We start from the raw sequence: 14,130 nt of genomic DNA, 5'->3' as shown, positions 1-14,130 counted from the left end.
TTCAGAAACAGTCCGTGGTACCAGATGCCAAAGCGTTTACTGTTTGAAATTTGCTCGGCAGTGGGTAAGGTGATCTTAGTATAGTTTTTACTGTGTAGGTATGTGTGACTCAAAAGCCAACACAGTGGTTGTCCCTGGAAAGAATGTTTACAGCTGAACTAACAGCCCCCCACTTCTAGATTGGACCATCCTGCTTGGGGGTCAGATAAAGCATCATGAAGAGTGGACTTGGATTGTATCTGCCTGTTATGCAGATTTTGTGACATTTTCTGGAACTGGGTTTAAAAAAAAGTGTGTGTGTGCATGCGGAGACGTACAGTTCACTGTAAGGGCACTTTGGTAAGTCTTGATCCGTTTATGTTATCAGCAGATCCTAATCCCAAATCCATGAGTAAAACCCAGGTAAAAGGGAAAGAGCGTGTGTATTATGAGACAAAGAAGTCTCAACTGTAGTGCTTTTTGTGGCAAATGATCCGTTCATAGTTGCCTGTCCTCTTGTTTGTACTCAACACGGTATGGCCCTGTGCTGGATTTACTGAGTCTCTGATCCCAAACCCAGGCAAGATCCCAGCGATCCTGCCCCTCGTTTCACAGGTGCTGGGAGCCTGGCTGCTGCCAAGTGAGTGGCAGAGACAGATCTGAACCGAAGTGCCTGGGGAGCCAGTGGGACATTAATAGCCTGGAGTACAGTGTGGGCTCCTGGCTGGAGCTGGGCTGCAGAGACCTGCTCACAGCGGGAACTCAGTGACTGACACTAATATCTGGACACTCCAAACCAGGGCCCTGGCAAGATGAAGTCACGTACATTTTTTTTGCCCGCCTGCCTTCCACAGTTTTACATGTGCGGTAAAACACACACAAATGTTAAGTATGAGCTTACTTGCTGATAATACAGTTCATCACCGTGTATTTTTGATGCCAGTGTATTTATTCATGATGTGTTTGGGTGTCTTTTTGTTAGCTCTGCCTCATCGTCTCTGTTTAGAATGAGGATACATGGAATGATGTGTCAAGAAAAGAGAACATTTCAAACTTGGGTATTGGCATTGTCTACCTTAGGCAACGCTGCTAAAGTAATGGAGTACCTTGTTCATTTGTGTGAAAGTTAAGATGATGCATTGTTACTTAATTTAGCAGAAAATGTTTTTGATACAATATTAGATGTGACTAGTGCAAGCTTGGAGTACCAGTCTATTTATAGGTTACCTCACTGATGAAGAAATCCTTCAAAACTCCTAGTTAAAAAGCAGAATATTTCCTTTCTGTTTTATGTTCATCATGCCCTTTCTGAAGAAACCCTTATAGTAGGACGATTCATACTTGGGATTTCTGAGTTTTATGTTATTCCTTCACTTTTAATCTTGTGTTTGTACAATTTGACTCTGCTCATACTTTTTTCAAGCCTCACAACAACGTAGGCCTCACAACTAAAATAACTATGTAATTTTATTTAATGCTTTACGTATGTCCATTTGTGATCTGAAGTGCATACTCGATAAACGTTATATTTGATTTTGGGTATTTCTCATGTATAAATACTGTGGAGTGAAGGAGTTTGAGAAAACCAACTGGAAGTGCTCTTCAGATCATTTCAAGTAAGTCCCTGCGTACCTGTCCGTGAGCCCGAAGTCTGCACTGTGATCTCGAATGGGAAGAGCGGTGTGCGCACTTTGAGCTGAAAGCCTTCCTGAAACCCACAAAGGGTTGTAAAATGTACAGCCTCTTTGCTGGAATGCGTACTTTCGATTTCATTTAAAAGTGTTTGGTGTTTCTGTTTCTGCAGCTGACGTATGTGCAGTGTCATCTTCAGGCTGGTGCTGGTCATATCTCTGCATTAGTGTTCAGCTTTTCCATTCTTTAGTAGTGTGTTAGCTTGAAAATCAGTTTTGAATATTAAACCTGTTTGTTACCATTACACAGAAAGACTTCACCTAGTAATGGGCTAGTCTGAAATCCTGGAAATGTAATGCAGTTGGGATTCCTTATTTCTTCTTCTTTTGTCTTATTAATGAATCCTGCATCTAGTCAGTGGATTCAGGATTTTCTAAACTCTGCAGAGCGTTATGTTCTGAAGGCTTTTCAGGTGTTTTATGGTACCTGATTTTGAATCTCTTGATTCTGAAGTTCTGTTTCTTTAACACAAGAAAGATAACTGCATTCAGATCTGCAGAACAATTTTGTAGCTCCTATAGGCTGACCTTAGAGAGGAAATGCGTATTTTTTTCTCTTCGTGTCGAGTGCTGTGAGAGCATGTAATAACAGAAGAGGTAAGGTTCGGCTATGAAGTAAAGCACCATAATGAGGCAAAGACTGATGCTGAATCACAGGCTCTTGGAATGCAGATAAATGGCTCTCCATAGTAAGGAGTTAAGTTCTCTCTGTAAATACTGCTTTCTGTTGCTAAGTTGTCATTTTGCAGAATGTTGGACTGGATGAATTTGGTGCACAGTGCCGTGACTTGCATGTTTTGTCCCTGGATAGAATTTGAATGCATTGTAGTAGGACAACTCTTACTTTCTACTCTATGCCATGCTAATTCATTCCCATGTTGGGGCATGCTTAAAGTGGACATCAACAGCATAAATGTAGTAAAAGTTCTGCTTTACCTCTGTTAGCTAACACATTGTTCAGGCAGTGAAGTTTTGTATGCTCTTGGCATCTTTAAACAGACATAGCTTCAGTATTCCTGTCTAGTTTACCTGTCCCTAAACTTTCTTGCAACAGAAAGTCCCTGATTACAGATGTATTTCATTGCCACTTGTTGCAGCTTTCTAGCTTCTGAAGAAAGAGATTTGCCTTCCTTCCCTTGCAGTGGCAGGATGGCCTTTGAGAGGGTTTATTTTACTAAGAAGACATGAGGTGGTTGAAGGAGGAGATTCCTGTGATTGCTGGTAACCTGCTTTCCTCAGGATTACCGGTATGCTTTCTGCTAGACCCAGTCTTTGTGTTACTGGCAGATGGCTTTGAGTGAAGGTCAGGGAGCAGAAAAGCAGGTTTTGAGCAAATTCCTTCACAGAGTTCCTCAAGTATGGGTTCAGGTAAAAGGAGACTTGTTTGTATAGGCTCTTTGCAACCAGCTGTCAGCATGGGCTCCTTTAATGTCTGTTATTACATTGAGGGATCTCCTGTGTCAAAATTAGCCTTTCCCTGGGCCGACACATTATACCTATGTGGGCAGTTGCTTCTTGCACAGATGATATGTTCTTCCTCCTCCTCAGCTGGAGGTTTCTTGTATGGATATAATCCATTCAGCAGATTTCCTGGAACTTCTTTTAACACAGCTATACAACTCTCTTACTCCTTCAAAACTGCAGATTCCTTCTTGACCTCCTGTGCCTGGGCAAATACCAGGCTATAGCAAAAGCAGGAGTAGTTTGAAAGATCTTTCTTGTCCCTTTATCTGCTTTTTTCACAACACGCGTGCCTTCTTTAATATAGGAACTTAATTTCTGCATGGATACTTGAGTCCAGTTTTCTGTATCAGGTTATCTTTGTCTTTAGGTTTTTGACACAACCAATGCCCCCTAAGGAAGCCCTTTATTTTTCAAAATAAAGAAATGGAAGTAGGATTTCCCCTCAGTTGTTTCTGACATCATAATAACATGACACAAAAAGTGAAATATTGTATTTTCTTTATTTTCCCCAAGGTCCTACAGGCGTTTGGCCTCATACAGTCCCCAGTTTGCTACTTGAAATGTGATACCATAACTAGGTCTATGGCAGGCTGTATTACCAAATGTTATCCAAACTTACTGTGGTACTGTTCTGAAGGATTCAATTTCGTGTTGAGAAGAACACCTATAAAGCAGATAGTGCTCTGCACAGCTATTTGACATTGTATTCTGAGTTGTACTAATTGGCCTGGACCTTGACCACTCATTTTTTTTCCTGTAAAGCAGTTGTGCACTCCTGTAGAAAAAATAAAGAACTCGGACAGTAAGTTTTCGGTTGTAGATGTGCTGATCTGATTTGGTCATTTGAAACAGTCTTTCTGCACTGCATTTCTTAGAATAGCCAACTAAGAATATCAGCAACCTCATGCGAACAGTGGCATCGTGTCTTGGAACTTTCCTAACTTGGAACCATAGTATTGGTAGTGAGCTGCTGTTTGGCTTAGTTTCAGGCTGGTTTGAAATTGCTGCCTTGTTTTGATTTCACATGCATTCTTACAACAAAAATGTTTTTGTTTTAGGGATTTATCAAAGATGTTCATGAGGACTCGCTCACAGTTGTATTTGAAAACAAGTAAGTATTTATTTTTAAAAATCATCATTTGACTAGTAGGTTGCTGTTTTGATTTTGTGGTTTTGGTGTTGCTTGCTTCAACATTAAGAAAGTAGATTTCATTAGAAAGTTGTAGTTGTACAAGTACAGGCTCAATATTCTGTTCACAGCTTCCATGAACTACTTCCTTGAATCGCTGTATCACATTCAGCTCATCAGTTACACAGTCATTTACATTTTTTGTATCTTTAGTAATGCCCATAGATGTGACAGCCCAATTTAATTAAAATAACAATCAGCGGCAGAGGCCTGATCTTCCTTTAGTAAAACAGGAAAAGATGAAAAATACCAAAGGACTTCTATTAAATCAACATTTCTCTATATGTCTAGTCTGAGGAATGCTGATCAGTGTTTTCAACTAGAGAGAAATAGATAGAAGTATCCTGACGGTGATTGAATTTTCTTTTTAACTATTAAGAAAATAAATATGCATACGTATCCATTATAAAGACCCCCCCTTTTTTTTTTTTTTTTAGTGGAAAAGAGTACAAATTTGTAAGCAAACTTGGGTGAAGAATTATCTGTGGCGCCCTTTTATTTTAATATGTAAACACAGCCATGCTACTGGGGACTTGTAGTGGCAGGTTGAAGATAATCCATTGGATTGTAAAGTACAAATGGATACCTGTTATTCAGCATTCAGACTGATAACGCTGTGGATTACCTGGGAGATTCCAAGGCTGATTTAAGATGTTCTAGGAGCTACATCCTCTTTCCCATTTCCCTTCCCCTTGCTAGGTGGAGATCCTAAAAGTGTATCAGCTTTTGATAGGAAAATTGTTATTAAATTTTGTGAGCACCAACCTGTAGATTAGTCCTTGAGCCTTTCTTCAAGGAAAATTGCTGAGTAATAAAGGTAATACTAGGGAGTGTGCGAGCGTGTGTTTATAAACAGTATTTTATAATCCTAGAGTGTGTATACATGTGTTTGTGTACATGTATGTATCTGGGGGGAGGGAGGAGAGGGAAGTAGTAATCCTAGGGTTTGCCTCGCAAAGTCCAGTCTTTGTTTCTTTTTCACCCGTGTTTTCTAGCCCTTCTTTTATAGAAAGTAGTTAGAAGATCAGTTGGCAACCCTGATTTCTACTAACACTTACTGAGCTGGTTATGGAAGTGGTTACTGTCTCCTAGGCTTTCATATCTCCATCCCAAAACCCAGCAAACGTAATTGGGTCCTTCCTCCTGTCCGTAGTCTGAGGAGATGTGACAAATCTTCGGTTTCATGTTCAACATAATATTACTTTTCTTTAAGGTAGGAGGCTCTTTGCCTTCAAAGCATCTACTTTCATGTCAGAAACCAGTTAAGCTGAAGGAAGTGCCTGTGGTTCTCAGCAGGGGTCTAATTGTTGGCAAACACATTTCTAGTGTTTAGTATCCGTGTCACCTGTGTGTTTTACAGAAAGTCTGGCAGCAGCAGCCAAGTTCCAAAAAGGCTGTGCTACAACATATGTTGAGCGTTTTGTTGACCAAAAATAGGTCTTATCAGTGTGTATGTGGTTCTAGTCAAATTTTTCTGTGATGTAAATCTTACGTTTTCTTTATACTTCTTGCTGAGTTAAATTCATAAGGGCTTTAGTAAAACCAAAGCTGGTAAGAGTGGCCTGTCGTGAGTGCATCATTCTACTGTAATAGTGATGAGCACTAACGAAGTAAATGCATCTGCTCCACTGGAGGGAGTCTGAATTGTCAGTTTGCATTTTCTGCTGGTTTTGCAACTATTGTAAGGTTCCTTGCGTTGATGCACTAGAACAGACTGCTAATGATCATTTTTGTGGCCATATCCATAATTAATCCCTGGGCAGATACCATTGATTATTTTATTGGGTAATTTTTTGGAGGTAAGGGGACAGAGAATGAAGACAGAAACTTCAGCAACTGGAAACTTTTAATACTGTATAAGAAAAAATTGGATCTTGAGATGCAATTTCATATAGGCCCATAGGAATTTGAAGCAGCCAAACTGAAAAAACAACTTCACTTTTGTAAGAAGCAAGCACCTCCCTTTTTTCTAATCTGTGCCAGTTATCTGGGTAATCCTTCTGACTATTAGGCATCAGCTCTGTCAGAACCTCTTAGGTAATTTGTAGCCAGTCACAAGTCATTTCTTAAAACATCCATTTTATTGCATTTCACCAGTGACGTGCTCCAATTTTGGACTTTTTGCCATTAAAACTTGGGCTTCTCATATTCTGAAAATTGAGCCTTCTGTGCACTTTTCCACTGTTTAATAACAAAATACCACAACATCTCACAGCTGGTAGGGCCAAATAATTATTGGCCCATCTGCTTCTAGTGGAGGAGGGACTTCCTTTAGGTGATTAGAGATGGAACCAGAATTAGCCTCCTGCAATTTCAAGCAGACTTGATTGAAGGTACAATGTTTCAATCATAGCATCTCATGGGCAGTTTATAACTTTCCATGAGCTCCTGTTTGCTCGATTCTGTAAGTACAAGGCACAGTTGAAATTCTCAAGAGAATTTCAAGTGGCTCGTTTGAGTTTGCAACATTTTTGATCCTGTTGTTCAGTTGTGATGATTATGCTCATACTGTTTCTAAACGGAAGTTTTATATACCCTATAATTTAGAGGATGCATTTTGTCCTCAAGTTTTAATATTTGCCTTTGAATCTGTGAGAGTAATAACTTCACAAAGGCGGAGAGGGGAGGGAAAACCCAAACCCTGAGTTTACTGACCATTGTAGTTGCAACAAGGGCAACTGAATTACAAGTGATTTTTGCCAGTCCCCCTCACAATGTTATTGAAATAGAATGAGATTTAAATAACATTTTATGCCCCAAATACTTTCCAACTTCAACAAAAGCTATCCATAATTTTCATGCGTTTTCCTTGGGTTTCAAAGTTCCACTATAGTTAGAGGAAAATTGAAGTGTATAATAATGGCTAGAGCAGAACTGTATGGGTCCCTCACTATTAAGGCACTTGAGTGTAAGCTGTATTTACAGAGAAAAGGTATAAATATATCCATCTGGTAGCAAAAGGCACTTCTGGAACTTTCTCCTAACAGTGAGAGTGGTTCCACTAACTGAGGCTGCTCTGTCTGTGTGGAGTAGGAGGAAGCAAAACAAATTACTTGCAGTAATCCGTAGTGTTACAGGTTGGTTCTGGATCCTGTCTGTGCCTGATGTGAACCTGGATTAAGATGGGCATGAGTGACGGACATTGGAATGCTCTGGCACACAGCGTGTCCCTCAGCCAGTCTAAGCTAATGAGTTGGGGTTTTTGAGGAGGGTGGGTGGGACATTTTTCCCTCTGGTTTTATTTTGGCCTCTGTAGAGTCTTGAGTTGAGTTTCCGACTGGAAGCGTGAGGACCAGCTGCTGGTGTGCTGTGACTGTCACAGAATGGAAAGGAATTTCAGGAGAGCATAGATGATGGGAATTGCTCCACTAGTCTTTGTAAAATGCACTTAGAATATACAGTTCTTCAAGTAAAATGCTTTGTAGAGCCAGCTACAGTAAAATAAATAGCCTTTCTGTACAAGAAGGTAAAATTCAAATTTTATATGCCTAGTAATAATTGGTATTGATAATCAGAGATAAAGGTACGTTTTGAACTTAATCTGTTTGCCAGACAATTAGTGAGGAGTGCTAACAAATTTATAGGTAAGGATGTAAAGCTTTGTTAGCAATCAGAGTCAGATTTTCCTGGAATACTTAAAACATGGATGGTAAGCAGTTGAAATGTTAAGTAAGAGGTGAAGAAAGAGGTGAACCCCATGGTGGGCAGCAAAGTTAAGCTTCTACCTATGTAAAGGCTTGAACAGTAGAAATGTAAGTACATCATCTTTTAATCTTTTCACTGGGCTTTTATGAAAGCCGTTTAGTGAGCCCAGTCATGTTAAGTTTTCAAGTTAATTGAAAAATTGTTTTATCATTAAATGTCTTCCCAGACACTGTTTTTGTCTTGACAGAGTTTTGTTCCTTTGCTCATATAGTTTGCTTTCTAGCAATGGAGAAACAGACTTAATTATATGGAAAGAGTGAGTTTTAGTTAAACTCAGAGTTCTAAAAACAAAGAAAACAACAGCAAAATTTTAGCAATAATGTGTAATGTCTCTTCAACTTCTAGTTGGCAACCAGAGCGTCAGGTACCCTTTAATGAAGTCAGATTACCACCACCCCCTGACATCAAGAAAGAAATCGGTGAAGGAGATGAAGTGGAGGTGAGTTGATCCTGATGAGCTGTCGTGATACGTAACTGATTGTCCTTTCAAGGCAGTGATGCTGATTGTACATCCACAGAGTGAAGATATATTAAGCTTTCAGTGAAACTGACATTTGATTTTTTTCACAAAATTACAAATTAAACCTTCTCTAAATGTAAAAAAAATGCTGAGAATGTTTCAGAATTAGAACAAAACTGGGTAATTTTCTTTCTTTATCTGGATTGTAACGCTTGGAAATGTTATAAAGTTCTTCCAGTAACAGGAATTTTGACCCAGGTGAAATATCTGGTAGGAAGTTGTCTGAATTGCATTGTCTTAGAGAGAAACAGTGTTATTTAGAAATGGGGTATTAAACCGGGAAGTGAAAAGGTGCATGTTCTGCTCTCAGCTTGTTGTAGTATGTTTAGTAATTCAGTAGTTAGTTTAACTTCTGCTTTTCACTTGTCTTTAAAATTCAAAAGTAATAACTTTACTAGCCCCAAACTACAATGGTATTGTAATGTAAGAAACAATGTAGTACAGGTGCTGTGTTTTTCTGCTGTTTTCTTTGAAATACATACTATTTGTAGGTGTTGTTAGAGGTTAAATGTAAAGGGTTATTTTCTACCTCCTTGCTATTGCAAAATTGCTTGTTTAATGTGCACGCAAATGACTTTGGGCTGTCAAAAGTGTATGCGGAGTAAATGAAACTTGGAGAAGATCGGGAAAAATGAAAGTTTCAGAAATCATCTCTTCTGTATCTGATCCTGCATTAACTTGGTGGTGTTTGTTAAATTCAGCATATGTCGTCATATGATGATTTGGTTCATTCCAGTACTTCTGGGTATATGAAGTAAGCCAAAGACAAAACAAAAATATTAATTGTGGAGTTACTTCTGTGTGTGAACTTTCAGTGTGAAGACAATGTTTGAATATAGTGAGGAATTGCCCCTGAATAAGCATTGAGCCAAGGTTTTATCTTCCTTTTAGAAATTTATGTTGAATTGTCAATAATGTATGAAAAGCAAATTTCACAGTCCATGCAGTGCAAAATAATAAAAATTTGTAGCCTGGCTAATTTATCCAAAAATTACTTTCAAGTAGTGCACTGTTCCATTCTAGTGAAAATTAGAAAACCTGGGATATTCTTTCTTCATTGTACGTGCACACAAGTGACTTGTGTCTGTCTGTGCTTTCAGTGTTTCTTACTATAATACTTTCATTTTCAGGTGTATTCTAGAGCAAATGACCAAGAACCTTGTGGCTGGTGGCTGGCAAAAGTTCGAATGATGAAAGGAGAGGTAAATCATTTTAAAACTTCCTGCTTTCATGCTCTTAAGTACGGAAAAAACAAACAGTCTTTGTGATGGAAAAACTATGAATTAAGTACTACGGATACAAAACAGTGACAGACACTTAAGTGTATAGAGCTATAGAATGTATAGAGTGTCTGATAGTCTCATTAAAGCTTTATTTTGTGAAATGACAGCAAGAGAGTTTATCTTTGAACTAGGAAGGGTCATGTGTTTTGAGGTTTCTACAGTATTAGATTCCTAAAACCAAAGTAAATGGGGTTGAGACAAGAAAATTGTCAATTGTTTGAAAACTGTCAACAAATAGTAACTGCTGTTGAGCTCTGTGAGGGTGAGGTGGTGCTAAAAGTTATCAAAGGAAGATTCTGTGCCTTGATCCTTGCGGATGAACAGATTGTTAAGAAAACCAGAGAAAAGGAGACAAACTGATTTAAAAGGTAGAGTTCATCATTTGGGGCTAACCTGCTTCTCTTGCATGTCACAGAAATCTGGAGTTATATTATTGGTTACCTTGCAATGCTGTGCATTTCCAAAAAAGTAGTAAAAGAAAAAAATTAATTCTGAATTTAAATGCATTTTTATCAATTCTCAATTTTCTAGTAGTTGTGACAGAAAAAAAAAACCCTTATCATTCTCAGCTGTTTGGTATTTTTATATAGCATTGTCAAATTAGTTGTTTTATTGAACTGACCCCCCCTAGAAAAACTCACTGTTCAATTTTGGTTTCTTTGTACAGTCTTTAACACAGTTCTGTATTCATTTTTTTTTCCTCAAAGCAAATGTGAAATTCACAAGCAACCCATGTGTATATATATATATACACACACAAGTATTTTGTACTTTGTTGTTGATGCTGGTAATGGTACTATGTCTTTGTTGTCCCTTACTGAATTTACCATTTTTAAAAAATTCTTCCGTAGTTTTATGTCATTGAATACGCTGCTTGTGATGCCACTTACAATGAAATTGTCACTTACGAACGACTCCGACCTGTGAATCAAAACAAAACTGTGAAAAAGAACACCTTTTTCAAGTGCACAGTGGATGTTCCTGAAGATCTGAGAGATGCGTGAGTAGCTCTGCACACTTCAATGAGGCGTTTACTGTATTTGGAGGGGAAGAAAACACTTGGCTTATGTTTTAGAAGAACCTTGAAGGGTGGCTGCAGTAGCTGGTTTAGAACCTACTGGTGGGGATCCCTGCTGAGCTGCTGGGGTGAGGACAGATTCTGAGATGGGACCTTCAGGTTCTGAGTTTGGCCTGTACAGGTGATGGCTCCAGTGGACCTCTAGTGCTGAGACTTTCCAAATAAACCCTCATGGCGCTCAGTCCTCAGGGAAGTAAGCCCTGGAACCGTGTTACAGAGAATGGGAATTTTCTAGTTTCTGAACAGTCTTTGCCACAAACTGCTGAAACATTGTTGGTTCTGATCATGGCATTAAATGTTCTGATACAGCTTGTTGCAGTAACAATCACTTTGTCCCCTTAGGTGTGCTAATGAAAATGCACATAAAGATTTCAAGAAAGCTGTGGGAGCATGTCGAATTTTTTATCATGCTGAAACTGCTCAACTAATAATACTGGTGAGTAATTATTTCTGTGTAAATACTGTATGACATTTCAGTATATTATTTGTGGGAAGTATATAGCCAGCTGTATATTCGTATGGAAAATGGTTTAACTTGTCAGGCTGTGTAAATTGTGAGAGATCTGAGTAGGTGTCTTTAAATTTTACTCTTGGGGGTCGGCCTTTTGGAGGGGCTACAAGTACTGTACTGAGTACAGCCTGAGTTTGGGAGCAGTGTTCACTCTTGTCGTTACGGTTTTTGTTACGCACAGCTGAGTGCTGTTTCAGTGATTGGTGTGGATGACTCCAAGCTGACCCCAGCTTCCTGCACTCTGGAGAGGTAGATTGCCCCTGTACTGTATCACACTATATTACTACAGCTGGGTTTCCACATGAAGAACTTGAACCAGTTCAACAGAGCCATGAAGAAATTGTTCACCTGGATTCTTCTGTGGCGGTTTTCACTTATTACTTAGACTTTGCCTGGCATTAGTTTCTTGTTACACATCTGTTAATATTACCTACTTGAACCTCACTTTCCAGGATTGTGCTACCCTGCTTATTTCCTTAGCTTTGCCATTCAGACAGTGAGTGACAAGTATGTATATGGTAGAATGATATTTGTTTGTCTGAGGAACATCAAGGGGAAAGAGTTACTGTGCATATCCAGCAGCACAATCTTTAGTGTAAAATATGCTGTGAGTGAGAACAGGAAACTGTTGGTTTGCAAAGGTGGTTCTGAATTCCTCATGCTTTGTTTTGAGGCAGAAGAATGTCCGTGTCAGTACTAGAAATTTAGATGATGTTTGTGATTTAGTTTAAATAGGGTCCATGGTTTATCCTTTAGATGTAGATCTGCTTAAAAAATGAACCTTCATCTTCTCTTTCGTAGTCTGCCAGTGAAGCAGCAGTGAAGAGGGTGAACATACTGAGTGACATGCATTTGCGCAGCATTCGTACCAAACTTATGCTTATGTCAAGAAATGAAGAAGCTACAAAACACTTGGAAGTAAGCTATAGCTTGTAATTCTTGCTTGAAACTGAGCATGTAACTGTAAGTTACATTGAGTGCATGTGAACGAGTCTTACTTTTGTTTTCCCTTCAGTGCACAAAGCAGCTTGCTGCAGCATTTCATGAGGAGTTTGTAGTCCGAGAAGATTTAATGGGACTTGCTATAGGAACGCACGGCAGTAACATACAACAGGCCAGAAAGGTTCCAGGAGTTACTGCCATTGAACTTGAGGAGGATACCGGTACTTTCAGAATCTACGGAGAGGTAAGAGGGAAACTTTGTAGCAGTTGGAGTATTCCGCTCTATATCTGTTTTTTGGAGTGGTGAGAGCTGTACTCAAAACTAAGAACTAGAAATAGCTGAGTAGTTGTCTGAGTGTCTGTATGCCTGTTCACACTACGGCAGCTTGTACTGCATGTATTTGAAACGTGTTTTGTCCTAATCGCTCTATGTGCCAATACAAAAATTCTGTAACTGCACTGTACATCTCAGTCAGCCTGCGAGAAGTACCATTTGCTGCTTTTTTACTTGATCACAGATTATTTTTCCTTCAGACTGTACATGCTGTTCTTGATGGTTCTCCCCTTCCCCCACTTTGTGCGTTTTGCTGTGTGGTATGTGTTCCTCTGACCTAGCCAAACATGTTAAAGCTTCTATCTACTGCTTGTCACCCTTCTATTTTGGCAATATAATGCTGAGTTTGGCAAAATAATACTGTTTTGCCACAAATTGATTCTATTTGTGTGACTCCTACCTGGTGTGCTTCAAATCTCACAAGTGCCTTGAGTTGTAGTTGGTCCTTGGATCAAAACAAGGATCTGTTTAGGAGGCAGAAGAGTAGTGAAAAGATGCCACTGCCACCAGAGCCCTGTCAGAACACTTCTTGAGGGGTTTAATCCATGTTACCCACTCTGCAGGTGCCACTAACACCTGAGTCTCTGGTTTGCATGCTTTTAGAAATCCTTGGTTGTCCACTGTTTGAGGAATCTGTGATCTTGAATTATACTCCATGCATGTCAGGAGTGATCCTCAGGGTCAGATGAAGTTGTTATTGCTGAGGTGGGGGGGCAAACTTCTGTATTCTTCACTAGCTCTGAAGTTCTGCATTTTTTTTTTTGGAAACCTTAAATACTTCCAGAGTATCAGGGTGGCAACAGATCCTTCTTTGACCCTGTGCTACCAGTAAGTCACGTCTCACGGTTCACGAAGAAGAATCGGACAGGCTTAAATGCAGTATAGTGTATTCCAGTTTCAGTCTCTTTAACATGAATGATATGAAGCTGAAACTTGTGGAAAGGTTATGACTGTCACCAGCCTCTTACGGTAGTGCACAGCAATGGTTATACATACCAGATGCCCCTGAATAAAAATGCCTTTGGACACTTCCAGCCTTGTCCTTCCTGGAAGTGATAGCTGCTTTTAAAAAAGCCAGGCAGCCTCAGTGTTCCACGTGACAAGGGCTTCAGCGTCTGGATAAACTTGTCTACTTTTTTTGCCTCTTTTCAGCTGACCTTGGCAGCACACGGGCCCCTGATGGCTGAGTGCACGGGCAATTTTAGGCTGAGATGTGTGGGAAGAGTGATCCAGGGTCCTTGACATTGTGGCCAGGGCCTGAGGGGCTCCCGTAGCAAAGTTCTGCGTACAAATAAAAGTTCACTGTTGTTCAGGGCCAGAATCTTTGAGGAAAGGGAGATAAATTTTAAGGAATATTGGAAAGCTGTATGATTAGAAGGAAGCTAAACTGTATGGCATGGTGTTCATGCTTTTCCCTTGTCTAGTCAAGACCAC

General features: G+C 39.6%; 1 protein-coding gene across 2 annotated transcripts in view; it reads left to right on the top strand.

The window, feature by feature from the left end:
• Positions 1-14,130, top strand: part of FXR1 (FMR1 autosomal homolog 1) — a 34,693-nt gene that overhangs the window by 5,588 nt on the left and 14,975 nt on the right. For both annotated transcript variants that reach the window (XM_080349476.1, XM_080349477.1), the window contains exons 2-8: positions 4,193-4,245; positions 8,374-8,467; positions 9,679-9,750; positions 10,683-10,831; positions 11,252-11,345; positions 12,222-12,338; positions 12,436-12,606. In XM_080349476.1, coding sequence (XP_080205602.1) covers positions 4,193-4,245; positions 8,374-8,467; positions 9,679-9,750; positions 10,683-10,831; positions 11,252-11,345; positions 12,222-12,338; positions 12,436-12,606 — 750 coding nt within the window. The remainder of the gene's footprint in view (positions 1-4,192; positions 4,246-8,373; positions 8,468-9,678; positions 9,751-10,682; positions 10,832-11,251; positions 11,346-12,221; positions 12,339-12,435; positions 12,607-14,130) is intronic.

The sequence above is a fragment of the Nesoenas mayeri genome, assembly GCF_963082525.1.
Source record: "Nesoenas mayeri genome assembly, chromosome: 9".
In the NCBI taxonomy this organism is placed as follows: domain Eukaryota; kingdom Metazoa; phylum Chordata; class Aves; order Columbiformes; family Columbidae; genus Nesoenas; species Nesoenas mayeri.
Note: the sequence above shows the minus strand (reverse complement) of the source record. Positions and strands in the feature narration are given on the sequence as shown.